The sequence below is a fragment of the Macrobrachium nipponense genome, chromosome 7 (assembly GCF_015104395.2).
Source record: "Macrobrachium nipponense isolate FS-2020 chromosome 7, ASM1510439v2, whole genome shotgun sequence".
NCBI classification, from domain to species: Eukaryota; Metazoa; Arthropoda; class Malacostraca; order Decapoda; family Palaemonidae; genus Macrobrachium; species Macrobrachium nipponense.
In genome coordinates this window covers 16,061,924-16,083,424 of record NC_061109.1, presented here as the reverse complement: position 1 = coordinate 16,083,424, position 21,501 = coordinate 16,061,924, and the positions used below count along the sequence as shown (strand labels likewise).

The window sequence follows — 21,501 nt, the reverse complement described above, 5'->3', positions numbered from 1 at the left end:
CCCGGGAGCCGACGAAATTTTTGTCAACTAAAAATTACCCATCAGTTAACGTATATTACATATAGCTAAGACGTGACCGATCTGTCCAGGTCTAAAGACTGTCACCGAATAATTTGAGACTAAATAATATGTTAATAGTATACGGTTTTGCAACACCTACATCTTTTATACCCTACCATCATTATATTAATGCACCGATGCACACATTCACTGCATTTCATTTCACATAATTTACTTTCACCTAGAGTTTCAGAAACCATATAATAGATATGTTAAAATTTGAGAAATATAGCAAATTAAAATACTTTCTATAAGTAGTCTAGATGGTTGCGAGGGGCGGAGCCAAGAGGCCTATCACACTCAACTACTGGTAACTTAACTAAGTTATGTCATAAATACAAATCCTGTAGTACTAGATTGGCATATCCAGTAATGTGTTCTTACCGTAGATTATTTAATAGAATAATACCTTTGCAAAATTGGTGCTTTCATGACTCACACAACCCACGGCTATAAAACCTGGTGTGTAACATCTTTGTGACCAGATTCGATATTATTGGTAATACAGGTAATTGTAGTTCAGTCAGTCTAGACAAAAATAGATGGAGCCAAGCAAAAGTTGGTAGAGTAGCCATTTACGGTTTTGTGATCCTTGCCCAATTCCAAATAACATATCAAACGTTTACCATTATTCAAATAGTGGATCCAGGTGATATAAGACGGAGGACAGAACGACAGAGAGAGAGAGAGAGAGAGAGAGAGAGAGAGAGAGAGAGAGAATATAGCTGCTTATAGGATAATGAAAAAGGATATTTCCGTCTGAATAATATTAATATGAATACTCAGTTCCAATAATATTTAAGGTTTTTTTTTATATAGACAATATAGTAATGATTTAAAACAATACAAGATGATAAGATTTCATAATTATTTTCCAAAATGTATACAATAACATATTTTTTTAAAGCAGAAGGTCTCGAATATATCCATCAGATTAATAACTTAACAGGAATAAAAGTCTCTCTCTCTCTCTCTCTCTCTCTCTCTCTCTCTCTTCTCTTCTCTTCTTTTCTCTCTCTCTCTTTTGTCCTTATATATTTCATTCATTATTGCATTTCTTTGCCTGATTATCATAATTTCCTTCCTCCTCCCATTCGAACCATTCATTCTAACTATGTACTGGTTGTCTGAACGAAGGCCACCTTTCAGGGCAAAAAGGACATGAGCTCTCCGAGCCAGGTTTGGCGGGGCGACACCGGTTTTGTTGGTGGCTGTACATGTTCCATATTTCATGGAAGACCTGTAATATGATATTGGTGGCAGAAAAGTGTGCGTAATTATCGACGATATAAGTGATAACCTCAAAGACGTGAGGAATTGTCAGTAGAAAAGCATTGTTGCAACATTTTTAATATAACTTTAATGAAAGAATGTAATGCAGTTAATCTGTGAAGCAGCCAAAATGCAGTTCTATGGAAAGGTTTCAGAAATATAAAATCTACGAACACTTGAAGGTAATACTGCCTCTGAAATGACTGAGCTTAACAACAGAGCTCTGACAAGACTGGCACATCTCTAGGCTATAAAGTGTGTGGGCCACTCCATCCAATTAGTTGTTTCACGTACTTACTGTACAACATTGCCACGAAACAGAGTTTATAATCGTAAGAGACATATGGTTGGTTTTCCTAGTTGCCCCTAGGGCAGATGAAATTCGAACAAATGCATGAAACAATCAGGGATGGTTTTCCATCTCTGCAGTTGAGCCAAACTAAGTGGTTTTATTACTGGAGTGCTGCAGGGAGTATTCTGAAACAGTGCATTGAACATAGTACACATGTCCAACTAGAAAAACCATGTTAAACGGCAGATCTGTTTTATTCAGTACCTGATGACAATTAAAACAAATCACATAACTCTCTCAGTTCTCAAACAATTCTTGGAAAGGTAAGCTGTCAACAATACTTCTGAAACAACAATGCAGGACCCATAAAAAACTGCTAAGAGACCCAGATTCATTGACTGATTCTTCGGAATCGGAGATATGACTCCCAGAGACGAAAATGAAGCCATACAAAGCACTCAAAATACTTGAATCCGATCCATTACTTTAGTTTTGAGTTTATAAAGAAACTTGCAGAAGAAAAACAATTATATTTTCATACAGATTAAAGCAACAAGCAAGGGAGGCTCATACAGTTTGTCATTGAACTGATAGAACAACTTCACTAACACTTACCCGACAATACTTGGGTTGCAGCTGTTTTACTTTTTAGTGTGACTGATGACTGGTAATTTGAATGCAATTGAGTTTGCAAGTTTATTTTATAGTGGATGCAAGTTCCCCTAATCAAGTGATTTCCAGTGGAAGTAATAATACTAGCTGGTCCGCAGTTGAATATTATACTTACCTATACCTCTTTGCGTGTATTCTTACCACAATTATATACTGATGTAGGCTGCGCATTTAGCAACATGAACTTGGTGAAATTAAATGGAGTTATTAACAATGAGGGCAATTGTTGCCAAGTGGCTGTTATGCAAGCAACGAAATACCCATAGATTGTCATGTTCGTTGGAATTATATGGCAGTACCACTTCAGACAAAGCAATGGCATTACAGGATTCCAGCACTCGGCATCTCCATCCAACTGATGACTCAAAGAGGAGGATTCAATTACAGTTGTCACTGAGCAACTGGCAAGAATTATTAAAAGAAGAATAGCATCATTATCTACATAGAGTAATTGCTAGAGAAGGATTCGTAGAGACTCTGATCCTCATCTGGAACAGCCAAACAAGTTCTGTAGTCAACATTTTTATTTTTCTCGAGTGTGACCTTCATTTGTTTTGTACTTTACAGATATAAAATTTTATGTTTTAGCGTTTAGCCTCTATTTTAGGTCGAGAATGGTTTAACGTGTTGGAGCCGAAACGTCCCTATGGAATAAAAATGTTGACTATGTTGACCATAGCGCTTGTTCACTCAGAGGTTATGGTAAAATCATCTGTCTAGAACTTTTGGAAACACTCCTTTTTTGCAGGTAAAACTGAGGTATAGTGAAAGTTATAATTTTTGAAAGCAGTCGGAACATACATCCTGCTTCTGTGAACTCTCGAGCGAGGCTAACAATTTCCAGCCCTGTGTTTGGCTTATCAACAGCCAATCAGGAGCGTCGTAAGGAAATGGCCTAAACATCAAATGCATGGATGATGTGAATCTACAATAGGATTTGCGAAGCCCAATTGGAATCTTCAAACCCAACAACATTCAAGCTCTCTGCCTCTCTCTCTCCCTCAAAACTCCGTTTTCTTTAATTGAGACGGCAACGTCTTGCGCTCAGATATCAGCTGCAATAGAAATTAAGACAGGTATTTTAATGTCTAATATAAAAATGATAATACTTCCTAATCATTCTTCATTTCCTGTAGCGGTTATTCCTCTTACCATAGAATACAGAAAAGGCTTCAAACTGAAAGTGTATCATCCACCTGTAGTACCAAACATGCTGTTAATTTTAATAGGTTTATCTTTTCTTGTTTACAGTTCGCCACCTCTCTTTTTTCCGGCAGTTTCATTCCATCTTAATCATGCCGTAGGATTGTTGGAGCTTCAGACATTCAAACTGTATCCGAATGCTTTGTTGTCAAGCAGACTCGGGGTTACATTTCATAATCTAGATGTTTTGTCCTTGGTTTTCTGGGTTTTTTCCCCTTACAGTCTCTATTCTTCTCTACTATTTTTCTTTCCCTTGCTGGGTTGCTACCAGAACCCCTGGGGGTAGCTTGTTGCTTTTCCAACTGGGGTTGCTTCTTGGCTCATAGTGATGCCACAACTAGTCAAATTAAGAACGGAATGGAATGAATGAATGAATAATAATTAATAATTGTCTGGCGTACTACCAGGATCATTGATGCCTAGAATAGAATGGAAGGTGAGATGATACTGTGTCATGTTTCTGTCCACAGTGCTAAAATTTGGGCCCTTATCCTATCAGTATGTCTACCCTTATTGTAACTGACTTAAATAAAATTGGCAATGAAAGCTGGACTTTCTCAAAGTTGTGGCAAAACTGCATTTCAAGGGTAAAGGCCTCTTGGTTCAACCATTCCAGGTGACTGGAGCAGTATTATTATAGTCTTATCATAACCACTCTACCAGACTACTGACAGGTAACAAGCCATTGTTTACACTTGCACAATGGAATGAGATCACTCCTCTAGAATTTAAGAGTGGTCTGAATCGAGGGCATTGTAACAGAGATTGATAGAGCTCCACGAGACAGCAGGAACCAATGACAAGAAGCTCAGCCCTATGTACGTGGTGACGTAACTGCCTGCCATGTCATTCAGCAACCCTGTGTAGGAGGAGAAACGAATAACCCATACGATCGGGACAAGTCAACATCCTGGTGGACAAATGTTTCTCACTACAAGTGTCTATGCCAAAAGTTAATTGCCCCCTTACATGATTCTTTTTAGAGTAAGAACTTCCCATGACAAAAATTACTTTAGAACACCCGTATGTTTTTCAGTGAGCAGGACTAGCTGTTTCAGTCTTACTTACTGAAAAATATACAGGTTTTTTAAAGTAAGGTTTTGTCATAAAACTTACTTTAGAAAACTATATATTTGTAAGGTGAGTTTTCTAAAGTTTCTTTTATGACGAAAACTTACTTTAGAACTGAACACCTTATGTATATTTTCAAATAAGCAGTATTGAAACAGTTACTTTACATAGCTGCAAAAAGTTCCTCAATTTGGTCATTATATTCATGGCTAATGAGTTTATATAGTATTCATTAGATCAGTTTTCTGTTTAGTCTATTTCATGAAAGCCAACTTACTTTTCAAATGAGAGCTAGATGGTTTTCACTCCTGATGTGTCTTTTGTTAAGGGCTTTGACATAAAAGGCTGCTGCCCTCTGGGGACACCGAAAAGTTAGAAAATTCAGAAACATTGATTTTTTTTATGTAAGTGTGTGTGTGAATTTGCAGGAAATTTCTTAACTCTTAAGATGAGGTCTTACGGTGGTGATTTTGGCAGTGACAGTGACCTCAAAGTAATGGTATTTTGTGCACTCAGTAATACGCAAGTGTGATTTTCTTACCGGATATTCCTAACCAGTTATGATTCTGCCATTACGATGATCGTTCCAGATAATAACACTTTCTGCTATTGTATATCATGAAGGCATTTGCCTTGAAAAATCGGCCTTTGATATGAAGAGAATCTAAGCAAAGTTTCTTTAAAAAAAACTTAACCTGAGATGAGGCAGACTGCCCCCTTTCCAAAGCGCTTGCGTTTCATAGAAACGAGGCCTCTTACCAGTCACAGTGAAGATGAGGAGTCCTGAAAAGCCGTTCATGAAGAGCAGGAGGCCGTACGAGTAGGGCAGGAGTTCCAGGCCCAAGTACTCGACCAAGAGGACGGGGCCGATGCACATCATGATCCCCACACAGAACCCGTACCCGCAGCAGCAGAGGGCGAGGCTCCAGAAGTCCTGCGAGAAGGTCACGGCTGGAAAGACGACAGTGAGTGAATGGATGGCTGTCACTTCCCAAATGCCCTCCAAGTTTTCGTGGACGAACGCAGTTATATGAGAAATCATTCAGGAAGTTTGGATCCTTTTCTATTGTTTCAGTTATGTTGTGAACCACAAGAACAATGAATGGTGTTCGTACCTTTTTTGCTATGTTTTGTTCTCAGTTAACATTTTGCAGACTGAATATCGTGATATTATGTAAAAAAAAAAATTAAGTATACAGCGGTACCTCGACATACGAATTTAATCCGTTCCGAGGAGGCCTTCGTAACCTGAGCTTTTCGTATCTTGAACCGCATTTTACAGTAAATTGCCTAATTCGTTCCAAGCCCTACAAAAACAGTCCAGTAAATTTTATAATAAAGATAAATTGACCAATAAACAATGAAATACAACAATTTCGACCATTCAATACGTAACTTAATACGTACTACTAATATGTACTACATAGTACCTGTAAATAAAGTGTGTTAGTGTACATGGTAAACAAGAAATATTGTATGTACATATGTAAGTATGTATTAAAATGTGGAACCTTACCTTTCCGACAGAGGAGGAGGACAAACGGCTGAAAACTTGTTAGTACGTACACTTAACTTTACAAAACACATTAAAAAATGTCAGGAAACATAGACTAAACTTATGAAACATATTAACAAAACCGTAACACTTAACATTACAAAAAACTGAAAATAAAATTTATTTTTCTTTTATTGATTTTTACATTTTTTTACTTTTTTATACTGTACATTTTTTTTTTTTTTATAAAATTTCAATTTCTTCACCACTTTCAACTTTCTGTTTTTTCGTAGTATCAATTGGATCTTCCTTTTTGCTTACTCCTACTAAAGGCCTCCTTAAAAAATAACTATCCAAGGAAGATTGCTTCTGCCTACTTTTCACAATGTTCCTGAAACGACTCAGGCAAACGTCATCAAACTGCGCAAGCATACGACCTCTGTAAGCCTTTTCGGGGTGTCTCTTTTCTACAAATGATTGCACCTTATGAAAAGCAGCTAGAGCATCCTTAATTTCTGCCGTTGTCATAGGGTTGTCCTCCTCCTCCTCGCCGCTGCTAGAGAACTCTTCTTGAAGGTCGTTATGTTGCATGGCCTCCAACTCCTTCAGGTCATCCGTCGTAAGCTCCTCTTGGTGCTCCTCGAGAAGGTCATTGATGTCGTCCTCTTCGACAACCAGCCCCATGGACTTGCCGAGTGCAACGATCTCGTCAAGATCTGGTTGTGAAACAGTTTCAGGATCGTCAACTATTTCTAAATCGGCACCAGCTTCGCCCACATCGAATCCCTCGAAGTCTCGGGCAGATACGGCATCAGCCCAGAGTTTCCTCCACAAAGAATTCAAGGTTCGCCTCGAAACCTCCTGCCAAGCTTGATCGATGAGTCGGATGCATATCACAATATCGAAATGCTCCTTCCAAAATTCACTCAAGGTGAGGTTTGTGGTATCGGTGATGTTGAAACATCTCTTGAAAAGATGTTTCGTATACAGCTTCTTTAAGTTCGACATCACTTGCTGGTCCATGGGCTAGTAGAAGTTAAGGAGGAGCTTAACTGTATGAATTAGGCTGAGACTTCACTTGAGCTCTCAGAGAAGTTAGTTAGGAACTAAGCCTTATACGGGGAGGCTACGGCAGTACTTCCTCTGTTCCCAGTGTAGTGTTGTGTAAAATTGTTAAACTGTGAATTAGTATTCGTAATAATAAGTAAGATAAATTAAGTGGTGTTTAACTTGCCCAGAGTCCTAGATTGTACTGAAGCCTTAATTCCTGAGAGACTGGAGAATGAAAAGAAATTAATCTACAATGTTCCTAAGAAAAGAAAAACTCACTGCAAGTGATAACTGAAGGTTACCCCATATAACAGATAACCTTCCCAATTAATACCAACAAGCTACCAAAGAAAGACTGACTAATAATAAAAGAGAAGAGAAGAGAGAAAGAGAATAAAAAGAAACCTGTAAGTACATAAACGCAGACACATAGACATCGCAACACTTATGCCCGGGTAGCTTCTTCTCTTCCTGCGTGATGTATATCCGACGAGGCATTTTATTCCAAAAAAGGCCAGTCTCATCACAGTTGAAGACTTGCTGAGAACTGTAGCCTTCCTTGATCGTCATCTCGTTGAACGTCTTGATAAAGGCTTCGGCCGCTTTCGTGTCCGAGCTGGCTGCCTCCCTTTGCCGCACCACCGAATGGATGCCAGTACGTTTACGGAATTTTTCAAACCACCCATGAGAAGCCTTGAAGTCTGGGGTTGGCGTCGATGTCCCTTCTCCTCCGTCGTCTTTGGCCTAGGCAATCAAATCGCCGAAAATAGCACTGGCCTTGTGGCAGATTGCCATCTCGGTTATCATACCGCCAGCGATTTCTTTGTCTTTTATCCAGACAAGAAGCAGCCTCTCCATCTCGTTGTGCATGTGGCTCCTCTAGCTAGACAAAATAGTCACGCCCTTGGAAGTGTAGCTGCTTTGATGGCTTCCTTCTGCTTAAGGATGGTGCCTATCGTCGACGGATTTTGGCCATATTCCTTAGCGATCACACTCAACCGCATGCCAGCTTCATATTTTTTAATGATCTCCATCTTTGTCTCCAAAGAAAGCATCCTCTTCTTTCCATGATCATCAGCAACTTTCTTGGGACCCATGACTATGTATATACTGTACTTAATTAAGTTATGTAGTATACGTATATACTAAAGTTCTCACACAACACGATAAAGTAGTACTACAACAAAATCACTAATGAATTTACGTTAATAAACGAAATCGTATAGAATGACCTAATTTCGCGAGCGTACACAAACGATGCTGCTTCGGAGTGACCAAAGAACGCCGTTACGTAGATGCACGATGGGAGAGATGCTGTCCAATAGGAGAGCAGGATCTTATGGTGGTGACTAGCATCAGGAACCAATGGGAGAGCGGGAGGATGGTGGCGAGTCTACTCAGTTGGCAGCGCGTGAGTTTTAAAATTGTTATCAGTGGTCCGGGTGAATTTCGGGACTTTACAGCAACAACTTTTCGTAACCTGAACTATTTTCGTATGTAGAGCCCAAAAAATCTTCGTATTTGCTTTCATAACTTGAATTTTTCGTAAGTTGAGACTTTCGTATGTCGAGGTACCACTGTATCTCAGTTTTACCAGACCACTGAGCTGATGAACAGCTCTCCTAGGGCTGGCCCGAAGGATTAGGTATTTCTAATGTGGCTAGGAACCAATTGGTTACCTAGCAACGGGACCTATAGTTTATTGTGGAATTCGAACCACATTATATCGAGAAATAGATTTCTATCACCAGAAATAAATTTCTCTGATTCCGCGTTGGCAGAGCCGAGAATTGAACTACGGACCACCGGATTGGTAGGAGAGTGCAAAAACCACTTGTCGAACGAGGAGCTCTTGTGATATTATGTAGAGCAATCTACATTTGATATTAAATCAATTTTGGCAAAACTAGTCATATTAGGAAATTTGTATTGGATAAAGAGGAACTTTCAGATAAAATTTGACATCAAAGCTGTCTGATTTTTTATTTCATTTTTAAGATCCCCACTGGGCGATGAGAGTCGAGGCCCCCTGTGCTTATTTTATCAAGGAATGATGAATGAAAGTTAAAAGGGTGCGACAGAGATTGGTAAGAGTTTCTCCCACCGCGAAGAGCCATGAAATTTCCACAGCGTACCATAGCCAGGTGGGGAAGTGACTCATCAGCAACTGGGTCCAATATCTTAACTGGGTCGCATGCCATAGAATGCTAGTCGCAAGAGACACGAACAAAATGCTGATAATGCCTCGCAAGCTTTTCTTATTAATATCAAATGGAGATTGCTCTACATAATATCATGATATTCAGTCCGTGAAATGTTTATTCAGAACCAAATGTAGCATAACCGGTACGAACACCGATAGCTGATACAACTTTGGTTGCGTTAATTGAATTTTTTACTGTAAATCTGTGTGTAATGATAAATCAAAATATAACCTCTTGGCACCACTCCTTTCTTTTGTAAATTATTGTAAAGGAATTCATATTCGCAATAAAGTATTATTATTATTATTATTATTAAGAGTAAAGGAAGGAATGCAGTGGATTGAAGATAATGATATATGAACACTTACTTGATAATCGAATGATGTGTCAACTGCCGGTCTGTACATGAAGGCAGCTGCATCAGAGGCCAATGTAGTACTTACTTATACAAAACACTGAATTAAATGGAAAAGCATCTGCAGTACATTGACCAAGTAATAATGAAATAAAGCTTTAATATCACGAGAAAATTCAGTTCTCAATAGTAGCAAATATTGTTTTCTCCAGAGGCAGTGATCGGAAACTGCTTCAGGATATTCTGAATGTGACATGTAAGAGCATACCGTCATAAAAACGGGCCCCCCCCTGCCCCCAACCCTTATCAGAAGGTAAAAACGTTTCTCCCATACTTACACAAACAGCTGATACATGCTCCCGTGGCGGCAAAGATGATGAAATATCGTCTCGGCGTGAAGCACCTGTCACTTATGATTGATGTGGTAACCTTAGCAATGAGTTCGAATACCGCGATGCACATCATGAGATAAGGCGTGTCCCTATTCAGGCCCAGATCCTGAGATATCGACGGAAGGTAGGTCACGAAGCACATGTACACCTGGTCACACAACGATTCAACGGGAAATGGTGATTGTCCGACTGACATTGGACCTTGAAGTGTCTCCCAGACTGTAGGTCTCTTCATGGGGATTATCATAATTACATCAGAAAAGCTCATCCCATGAAGACATAGGGTCTTCATATATGCTTCGCCTTGAACATTCGAATAAGTAAAATATGTCCAAATACTTTCCTAAACTTACCATTCTGTTGCTGACACTACTACATGACGATATGAGAAATGCTGGATTCTTGAGAAGGGTGAAGTTGAAGATCTCACTGAACTGCGGCACAGTCATACCACAGCAAACGCTTCCAGCATCTTGGAGTTCCACGTTTCCTGCTTCCATCTGCGCTGAGTTTGAACTTCCGAAAGCATCAACAATGCTGGATGAGCCAAAGATTTGGAGCGCATTGTTGAGGCTGCTGGATCTTCCACTCTTCCTTCTAATGCTTCTACTTAACAAATCGCCCACGCTTCCAGGCTTTTCAAGTGCTGGCAGATCAGATTCGTCTCCACAAACAGATAAGTCCTCATTGCTATCATCATTCACAGAACTCCTGAGAGAGTTCCTCTGTTGTCTATCATACTTAGTGCACCTTTGGCCGTCCATGTCTGGAGCTGTGTTCCTACTGGTGAGTACTTTTAAAGGTATTGTCTTGTTCGGCTTCATATGCCATTCCACTGGATGGAGCAAAGATGCTCCAATAAAGCCGTGAAGCACAATACCAGACCATAAAATAAAGGAGCCTCTGTGAGAATATTCCTGAACAAAATGATTCAGAAGAATAGGAACTGTCATGAAACCTATAGAGGTCCCAAGCATGGACAGACTATGGGCGGTGACGCGTTTGCTGGTGAAATACTTCTGAGATGTGAGAAATCCTTGAGGCGAAAGCAGTGCTGTGCCAGTCCCTGCGAACAGATTGCATTCTCAGTTAGATGTTTATGAAACTGGTAAAAGCCAAAGTATAAAAAACAAAGGAGAAATAAATTCACACAAACTGATCTTAAAATGCTCATACTAATCCTATACCTTATGTTATTTATACAACAACTTTTTCTTTGTTGCTATCTGAAAAAGTGCCTAATATCTGGAGCGTGTAATGATTGTACTGGTAGTCACATCACCGTTATTATTCAAATAACATCGTCCGTCCAGCAAGTAAAATAGATCCTTCAAACCAACAAGGGCATACCAGGTCTTCTTTTTTTCTGTGGACTCAGCTGATAACCAAATTGCAAATTGCGTACATATGTGTGATTTTTAGTAAGTTAATATATATTATGCGAGTATGTGTATATACTATTATATATAAATAATATATTAATAATATATACTATATTAATATATTATATATATTATATATAATATATATAATACCAATGTCAGTATAAATGGACAATTATATATTAGGGCTGTTGCCTTGTATAATAAGGCGCCCTATGAGGTAATGTTAGACTTGCGAAATCTTACGCTTAAGTCGGTTTGGTTATGCACTTCCATAACTTCATTGGGAGGTGTCTTGGGTTTGCCGATAACTTACGAAGTGGTTATGACGACGATGTGTTAAACTCATGATGATATCTTTTCGATGTGAGGTTTCTAGTAGAAACACGAAGTATAAAATATACATCTATTCTTCTGAGATAACCAAATTGCAAATATATTATATATTATGCGAGTATGTGCATATATATATATGATATATATATATATATATATATATATATATAGTATATATCTATATATATATATATATATATATATAGTATATATAGTTATATATATATATATGATACCAATGTCATTATAAAAAGTCATGCGTGTATAAATGACAATATATCTGCATATGACTTTGATCACATCACCGTGATTCATTTCCACGCATAACGCTACAAATGTCCTTTAATATCCAACTCGTTCTACCTCGGAATTGATATATTTTCATATATGTTAACCGAAGGTGAATTTTTTAGGCGATAATAAGTTCTCCGTCCCATGGGCTCGAACCACCCTTTACTTAGGGCAAGTGTTGCCTTAAGTAAAGGGTCGTTAAGACCGAAAGATCTCGGCAGTTCTCGCTTTTTCGTTTTCCTCCGTGGCATTACCTTTATTTATAGTGCTGGTAATCTTCTTAGGCACGAAGATATGGTAATTCAGTTGTATTCCACATAGGAAAACGACAATGGTTTATCTCAGAAAATGCCCAACAGTTTCGTCCTCCAATGGACCTCTTCTTGGAGCGTTTATTAAGGAAACGCTCCAAGAAGAGGTCCATTGGAGGACGAAACTGTAGGGCATTTTCTGAGATAAACCATTTTCATTTTCCTATGTGGAACACAACTGGACCTTTATTTATATATATTTGTGTGTGTGCATAATTGTCACATATACGCGAGCAACTGTTTTATATTCACGAATATTTGTGAATCACAAATGTTGACATAGGTGAAGGTGATCAATGATTAGCAGTCCAAATCTAATCTCTTTTTCTTCTAAAGTTGTGGACCCGAAGCGCATTTCTTATAGACTGGACGGAACATAGTTCATCACCTTGTGTCCAAAAGAAATTAACTACGTTTCGTCCAGTCTACAAGAAATGCGCTTCGGATCCACAACAATAGCGGAAAAAGAGATTAGATTTAGACTGCTAATCATTGAATACCTTCACCTATGTCAACATTTCTCAGCCTTTCTTTTTCTCTGGTCTACACTCGTGTTTCATCTCAACATCTTCAACGTTTTATCTTTTATTTGTGTTCTACATTTGCCTTTCGCTTCCACCAAGGTTTTGTTCAACAACCCTTTCAAGTATTTCCATATAATGCTCATACAGGCAATTTGTGTCTCGCCAGAAACTTTTCCACGCACCCTGCTTTGTGTTTTGTTTTCTTCGCCTAATTTGTGTCTTGTTTTTCTCATTCTCCTACGTAGAACCTTTTATGTTTATTTATAAATACTTATGCGAATCAACGACTTCCATTCTCCTACCATATTAACTTTCATTGCTCCCAATTTCCATGTACTACCCTCATAATGCAATTAATTCTTGCGCACGTCGACTGTCAACTTTCTCGTCTGGCGGAGACCATTTTGCCATCTTCTGCTGTTGACAAAGAAGGCAGTGGTATCACTTTACTTTTGGATGTTACAGTAGTGGGGTCAGTTGTAAAATCTAGCTGTAATTCAAATTACACAGAAAACCTGCAAATAGTAATGTTATCTTTTCAGTGATGAATTAGAATTTATATAACAAGTTGGTATTCAAAATAACATTGAATAGGAAGATATTGACTACAGTCTAACGTTAGCGAGAAAAAGATTGCACTCATATGAGGAGAAAAACAGACAACTGAATTTTATATCTTTCCCATACCATCCCACATTAGAATCTATAGTCTATACCAGCGATTCTCAATTTTTCTATTATCACGCCACCCTTTGCATGTAGACGTAAAATTCCCTCCCCGATTTAAAGAAAAATGAAAAAAGAGAAAGAGAAGGGTCGTTTTGTTCTTTTGGGAATGAATTAATGAGATACCTGACACTGCTTCTTAGCTACTAGATCTTGAATGCATGGTTGAATGCCAGAGGGTGCACAGCCTAAGTCCCCGTCAACATTCAGCCAGCTTCTGGATTGAGTTTTGAGGGCAACGAGCGTCGAAAATGAAGCTTCACAAAGATACTTCATGGATCCGAACTTACTTAGGATCCGAACAAGTCCAACTAGAGTAGCAGACTATAAGACGCTAACGTCATAAGGCGATATACTTTTGCATTTGTTCATAAACTTCTGAATATGAGTTCCTCACTCTTGTTAAGAGGATAATGAATTTAATTAGAGAATTTATCATTTTTCCCTAGGGCTCGCGGGCCCCCTGGAAATTCCTGACGACCCCCTATACCATAAAGTTGCCTCGTTTTCGTGCAACTTTTTCTTAGCCCAGCACCATCGGTAAAAATCTAATTCGTAATAGTCCGGAAAGCAATAAAGGAGTTATTCATCTGATAACATACAATTGCGAAAGTTTTTATGTAGGACAATCTGGGAAGGCACTCGAAAAGCGCATTTTAGTTAAATCATGAATATAATATAAGAACAAATAATACAAGTAATGCCTTATGTGTTCACAGCAGTATTTGTAATTTACCAGTCTAAGAGCACAGGTTTTATTGAAAGAAATCCGATAGAGACAGCCTGTTTCATTGTTCACAGCAGAAGAAAAAATTCAGTTTATCGCCTTTTATTTTACGTTATGAAAAGGCAGTACAAACTGGATAATGTTATTCATTAACTATTATATAATATGCACTTAGTGTTATGCTGTTTCAAATGGACATATTACGTACCTCATTTGATATTTTGGGAATTTTCAATTGTTCAACTACTATTCTTATCTTACTGTATTTCTTTTACTGTTGTATGTTTTTAGTTAAAACTGCTAGTTTTCGGTAACGGTGTCATACTTTTGAGATTTTAGGTCTTTCTTGGCTACATACATCGTAAGCAATTTTTTTCCCTTAATATTCGCTCCAAAAAGAGGTCCATTGCAATATGAAACTGCTGGGACATTCTAACTAATGGCATATTTGATTTTCCTATGTGGGGTACAACTGAATAATATGTCTTCGTGTGTAAGAATATTACCAGTATTATATATATATATATGTATATATATATATATATATATTATATATATATATTACCATATATATATATATATATATATATATATATATATATATTAAAGTATAAAAGGCCCACTAAAACACTGTTTTAAAGCTGAGGACTGACTATATTTCGGTGGACTTACTTCCACCCTTATCAAGTCAGTCCACCGAAATATAGTCCTTAGCTTTAAAACAGTGTTTTAATGCGCCTTATATACTTGAGACGTATCCTGTTTTAACAAATTGCTTCTGTACACTCTTTACACCATGATTATTTTTGGGACATTTCTAGTTCATATTTGCAGAAATGTCTTTTGTGAACTCACACTAACTATGTACTACCTTTAAACAAGGCATGAACCTCTGACCTCCAGCTTACTCGGGGTGCATGCTAAAATCTACGGTCAAATAGAGCATCGTTTCACCAACGAAAATACATATAAATACGCTGTATTTATTAGAAATAATTTTTCTGTACTGTTTAACATGCACATTATTTATATCTTATTTTTTCACTCTAATAAATAAATCACGAATGTCCTATCCTAAACTTCCTGTATCTTAAACTCAACGCGAAACAACTTTTTTCAGACCTTTTTGGGTTTTCCTAACCCCCAACAAGAACAACAACAACAAATTAGTTTGTAGCCTTACCCCGATTAAGCGAAAATACTACCGCTATTCATTACTATTATTCTAGCAAAGCAACAGTAGTCATTGAAATTTGTTATCATAATTTTTGGAATAGGCTGAAACAGAAATTAGTGGATAGAATTAGTAAGGGATCGTCCATCAAACAATCAGTATCTTCCTTTTCGCTTACCTATGACAACTCCATAAGATACATAAAAGAGTATTATGTGGTTGCTGAAGGAACAGATGAAAAGACCGGCTGCCACCAGGGCGATTCCCAAACACACCAGTCGTCGGTGGCTGTAATACCTGGAGAGAGCCGTGCTGAAAGGAGCTGGAAATAGGTGGAGACAAGCGTCAGCGCATTGTCGATTCATAATGAACATGTGGGACCGCATAATAGAATATCTACTTCAACAAGCACAGTCAAAGGCAAAATAGAACGAGCAAGGGAGTGGTTGCAAAGAAAAATTCCTTACTGATACTAGTACTACAACTAATCCGTGCAGTTCGGATATGATGGCTCTGCAGTCTGGTAACTCATTAATGAAAATAAGCCTTTTTCTTTTATCTAAATCAGCAGCGTTTCACACATGAATGTCTTCTTCCTACTTATGCAAAGAACTATTATGTAAACTTCACTGAAGGTGCCCTTTCCCATGGATGTGTTTCTGATTATTAGTACTATGTCATAGTACTAATAATATTATAATCATGTCCCGATCTTCCCAAGGTAACTAGAACTCATAAGGTGAGAAATTCATAAGCCATCACTTCTGAGATATATTGTACGACAGGATAATTAGCAGAAAATTGCCAACGAATAAAGATAAAGAACGTATACAGCAAATGTTTTGAAGTCTAGATGACCTGTAAATAAGCTTGACTTTTTTATTCATGCAAGAACCATTTATATATATATATATATATATATATATATATATATATTATATAACATGTATATGTAATCATTTCAGAAATAAAATCAATAGTCACAGACATTATTTATGGGACACTGAGTATCTGGAAAAAAAATACCCCCTACCAGCTGACGTGTTCCAAAATTTCATGGAGAAAAAAACAAAATGTGTTTCCCTACCCACACTTGAATCATTCTAGTCTGATAGGATGACTGAAATCTGAAACTCAGACTGGTTTCGTATGATGAATGAAATGACTAAGATGGGTTATGACCATGGACATTTTAGAATGAAAGGATTTACTTTCAGCCCCAAAGGCATGGAATACTACGCTCTAAGTCTCCATGTTTTTACTGGAATGAAAAAAGGCCCCTGTAAATAGAGCTAAAGTGTTGTAATAACCCTTTCAGCCCACAAGAATACCCAAGAAAGATTGTTAATGTAGCAACTGGATGGCCTCTGAGCAAAACAGTGTGGGTGAAGCTCTTAAAAATGTAAAAGAACAGCTTCACGCATCCCACTCCAAACTGCCGGAGTAGCAGTAGTACTATTTATGGCAGTGACTGCGAATGCAACTGTAATTGATTCTATCAGGATATATGATGCTCTTCAGTATGAATAGGATTTTGTGATTCTGGGGACCTGGGGACTTTTATGTTGAAGAATGTTGAAGAACATGTTTAAATGTTGGCATGACCGCAAGAGATTAATATTGCCTTGACACAATAACGCCTGATGCTGTGCAACAATAGCTGACTTTGCATCAGATATTACAGCGTATGGCCTTCACAGGGCCTAAGAGTAACTTCTCCAATCTTTCTGTGACAGATATAAAGAACACAGTATGATGTCTGTAGTATTAGAAGAACGAAGCAAAGTAACAGCAGTTACACCAGCTCACTATGAGTGCTCCATTGCCTTGGAAAAAGTTATATTGACCGCGGATGACAATATAGGAGAGCAGTCAATGATCTCATCTGCAAGGACGTAGCTGAATGGGTTATAAACAAATTATGTAGTATTATGCTTGTACTTGGTGGCTCTCCAACAGCCTCCCACGTCTTAATTGGGAAGCTGATCAGTAATTCAAATTCTGGTTGCTGTTGCAGCATGAATTTGAAAATCCAGTTAACAAATGCTTGCAACACCCAAATTCCACGTTCCCACAAAGTCGCCAGAAGATAATGAGAAAGTATAAATACTGACGTTGCTAAAGCTATGCAGGAAGAAATTTGAAATGAGGAGGCTTGTAAGTCTGACTATGACTTGCTGATGAGATATGAATATGCAAGAGAGAAAGAGAAAAAGAGTTTCATACCTAGGAGGTTAGTCAATGCATTCATGATAGCTGGAGCGATGGCAACTTGCGCGTTGGTGTAACCACTCTGCACCAAGTACACGTAAACGATCCCGAAGCAAGGCATGATGCTGCCCGTCACAACCTGAGGAAGAGAAAACATACGGTATGCGCAGTATACTACAATGTCTCCGTGAATCTTTTTTTGTCTGTTGTGCTCTGAAATCAAGCAGCGATGCTGTTTTTTCTTCATAACATTGACTTTTAGCAGTGTTACCATACACAGCTCTACTGGTTTTTTTTTTACGTTATTTGTGATTTAATGGTTAGAATGCGTATTATCCGATGTAGAATTATTTTCCGTGACGTAAAAAAACTACACGTTACTCGCTTAACATGAAGTATTTTTGACGAAGAAAAATAAATGTTTTCAATAAAATTCATTTATATAAATAAGCAGGATATGTTTTAGAGCCATATTTTCATAATAAAACCTAAAAAGGCAAAGTGAAGAATTTTATTACTTAGCACCGTGGCTGTGGTCAGAATATCCACGGAGGGTTGCCAGATGTCACTAGAAAGCCACACTAGTACACGAAATTCCTCAAAACGGCAACACTACCTCAAGTCATCTCGTCAAAGCAAGTTACGGACGCTTGGTTCCAAGCGACCGAAAACTCAATATGCAACAAAAAGTCGAGATGAAGATGCAGAGTCGTGGTGTTTACGTAAACATTGCTCTCTCCATTTGGAATGATATTGTCATTTAACTCCACGTTATGGAACACCAGAGAAGTGGTGATCATTATCAACGGGGACCTTGTGACTTAAATTACCAACAATATGCAAAAAGAGTACCGTAGTGTGACGCAATCATCACCGCTCCACGGGCGGCCACTTGTCTGTTCTCTCTCGATCCGTAAGAAATGAATGGGCACGAATTTGAAACGGCCAGGAAATCGTTAATAGAGGAAAGTTAGCATTAGACCCATATATCCTGATAGAAAGCATGACAGCTTTATACAATAGTATGTACAACTAAGCAGCATATTTAATGTAACATTATACAAAAACCTATTTTTCTTCATCAATTTGTATGGGTCGAAATGCTAACTTTCTTATATTAGCGATTTCATGGGCGATTCAAATCCGCGCCTTTTCATTTCTTACGGAGCGAAAACGGCCAGGTGACCTGCGACGTCACGGCTACGATACTCCATCGCCAGGGCTAATTTTTTTATTCACATAATTCTGAATATCTTCGAACATGCTTTACAAGGACCAAATACTAATGGTCTGAAGACCGTTGAGGATATCAAGGGAATCATGAAATTTCTCTTCCTTAGATGTTCTCCTCAGGGCTTAGTTTATTGGTTAGGTGGGGTAAAAAAAATGACATTTGCAATCACCACGATTGTCACCGCATGCAGGCAAAGCTCTGTAGGAAATAAAACTTCCCATCCCACTAATAAAGTCTGGGACAATCAGGATAATCGAATAAATAGGTATACATACAGGCGAGTTATTTGGCGAAACGCTATACCTGAGGAAAAAAAATGAATTGACAGTTCTTACCAAGAGATAATTTATTTCGCTGACAAAGAGCTAATATTACGCTCTCTCTCTCTCTCTCTCGTACTATATTTATATATATATATATAATATATATATATATGTATGTATGTATATTATATATACTATATATAATATATATATATATATATATATAAATATTGTATAAATATATACAGAGAGAGAGAGAGAGAGAGAGAGAGAGAGAGAAGAGAGAGCGAGAGGGGGGGGGAGAGAGAGAGAGAGAGAATATTAGCTCTTTGTCAGCGAAATATATAAATATATATATATATATATATATATATATATATATATATATTTATATATATACATATATATATATATATATATATATATATATACATACATATATATATATATATATATATATATATATATATATATATATATATATATATATATGTATATATATATATATATATATATATATATATATATATATATATATATATATATATATATATATATATATATATACATATATATATATATATATACATATATATATATATATATATATATATATATATATATATATATATGACTTACTAGAACTTCACACAGTCATATAACTCCATTGCATTAAAAATGTACGGAATTTTTTCTATGTACATTTACAAAAGTAAAAATTCCGAAATGTCTCGCAATGGCCATAAAACATAGATAGCAAAACGGAATGAATACAGCAGGTTCTAAAATTCTATGAAGTCTTTAGCATAGTTTAAAAAAACTCGATATACAAATGAAAGCATTGCATAACCACAGTTATCTCCACATTAAATATTGTCAACAAGCCTTAAAAAAAACATCAATCTTAAGCCTTCTTGGATATCTTACAAAGTCTTCGAAAACTTGGACCCATTATTTGGGAAAAGATTTGTCTCTGGACGCTTTCCGTCACCGTTTAGACTCAAAATTGTGGGTATAAAAATGAGGTGCGACATTTGCTATTCATTTGTAAATGTTCACTGGCGCCAGTGTGGGATTTTCCATATCCATAGAAGCCAGATATAGTCAGGAAAGTCTTCTGATGTTTAAGTTTTGTCATGGCTCAAGGTCACTCACCTACCTTCTCGGTTCCATCAAGATTCAGTCATAATAATATATTATAATAATAATAATAATAATAATAATAATAATAATAATAATGAACACCCTCCAGAACAGAATGAACATTGATTATAATTAATTACCTTGACGATGAAATCAGCGAAACGATGACCCACCCATACCCCGCCGTCGGGAGGCACCCGAGACGGGCAGGAAGGTCCTGTCTCCTCGTCAAGTGAGTTGGTAGGTCTCCGAGACGAATCCATTTCGGACATTGTATATTTTCCTCGGCGTTCAGGAAAACTGTCAATAAAGATAAATAAAACATTGTAAGAAAAATGTCTAAAAGTGGCAGCAGCTAATCACAACTACAGCGGTTCACTGCTGACAGGACATTTTTTCGATTAACAATTCAGGTGACCACTATGCTATAGTATCAGCCGTGGATGTCTAGACCAGTCCCTTACGACGTTCCTGATTGGCTGTTGATAAGCCAATGACAGGGCTGGAAACTCTCAGTCTCTCGAGAGAGTTCACGCGGGCAAGATCTATGTTCTACCTCTCCTGAGGTATACGTCTTTCAGGAGAGGTGGAACATACATCCTGCCAATGTGAACTCTCGAGATAGACTGAATTTCCAGCCCTGTCATTGGCTCATCAACAGCCAATCAGGAGCGTCGTAAGGGAATGGCCTAGACATCAAATGCACGGTATAGTATTCAAACGTAGAATCCAGTAAGAATTAAGTCCACCTACTGATCTTTGTCATGCATGTCCTAACTCATTCTGGTGAGGTGGCCAGCCTGTCTTCATTTTCATGACCGATAAAACAGTTCATACTCTATCCACTCGTTTATATAAAGAACCTGTGAGTGTTCATCCCAGAATGCTCTATATATATATATATAATATATATATATATATATATATATATATATATATATATATATATATGTATGTATATATATATATTACGAGCATTTAAGCTAAAACTGTCATTTGATATCCAAATTCGCTCTACCCCTCGGAAAAACGATATATTTGTATATATGTAAACCGAAGAGGATTTTCTTTAGTCCATTAAAGTTCATCATCTCATGGACTCGAACCACCGAT

At 37.5% G+C, this 21,501-nt stretch overlaps 1 protein-coding gene across 1 annotated transcript; it reads right to left on the bottom strand.

The window, feature by feature from the left end:
* Window positions 1-1,859: 1,859 nt before the first annotated feature.
* LOC135217424 (monocarboxylate transporter 9-like) lies at window positions 1,860-20,563 on the bottom strand. Its single transcript, XM_064253284.1, has 7 exons — window positions 20,529-20,563; window positions 17,764-17,887; window positions 15,716-15,859; window positions 10,420-11,132; window positions 10,013-10,214; window positions 5,330-5,521; window positions 1,860-4,358 (listed from the first exon to the last, which is right to left on the bottom strand). Exons 2-7 carry the CDS (start codon window positions 17,867-17,869, stop codon window positions 4,228-4,230), a joined length of 1,488 nt encoding a protein of 495 aa, XP_064109354.1. The 5' UTR covers window positions 17,870-17,887; window positions 20,529-20,563; the 3' UTR covers window positions 1,860-4,227.
* Between the last annotated feature and the right edge of the window lie 938 nt (window positions 20,564-21,501).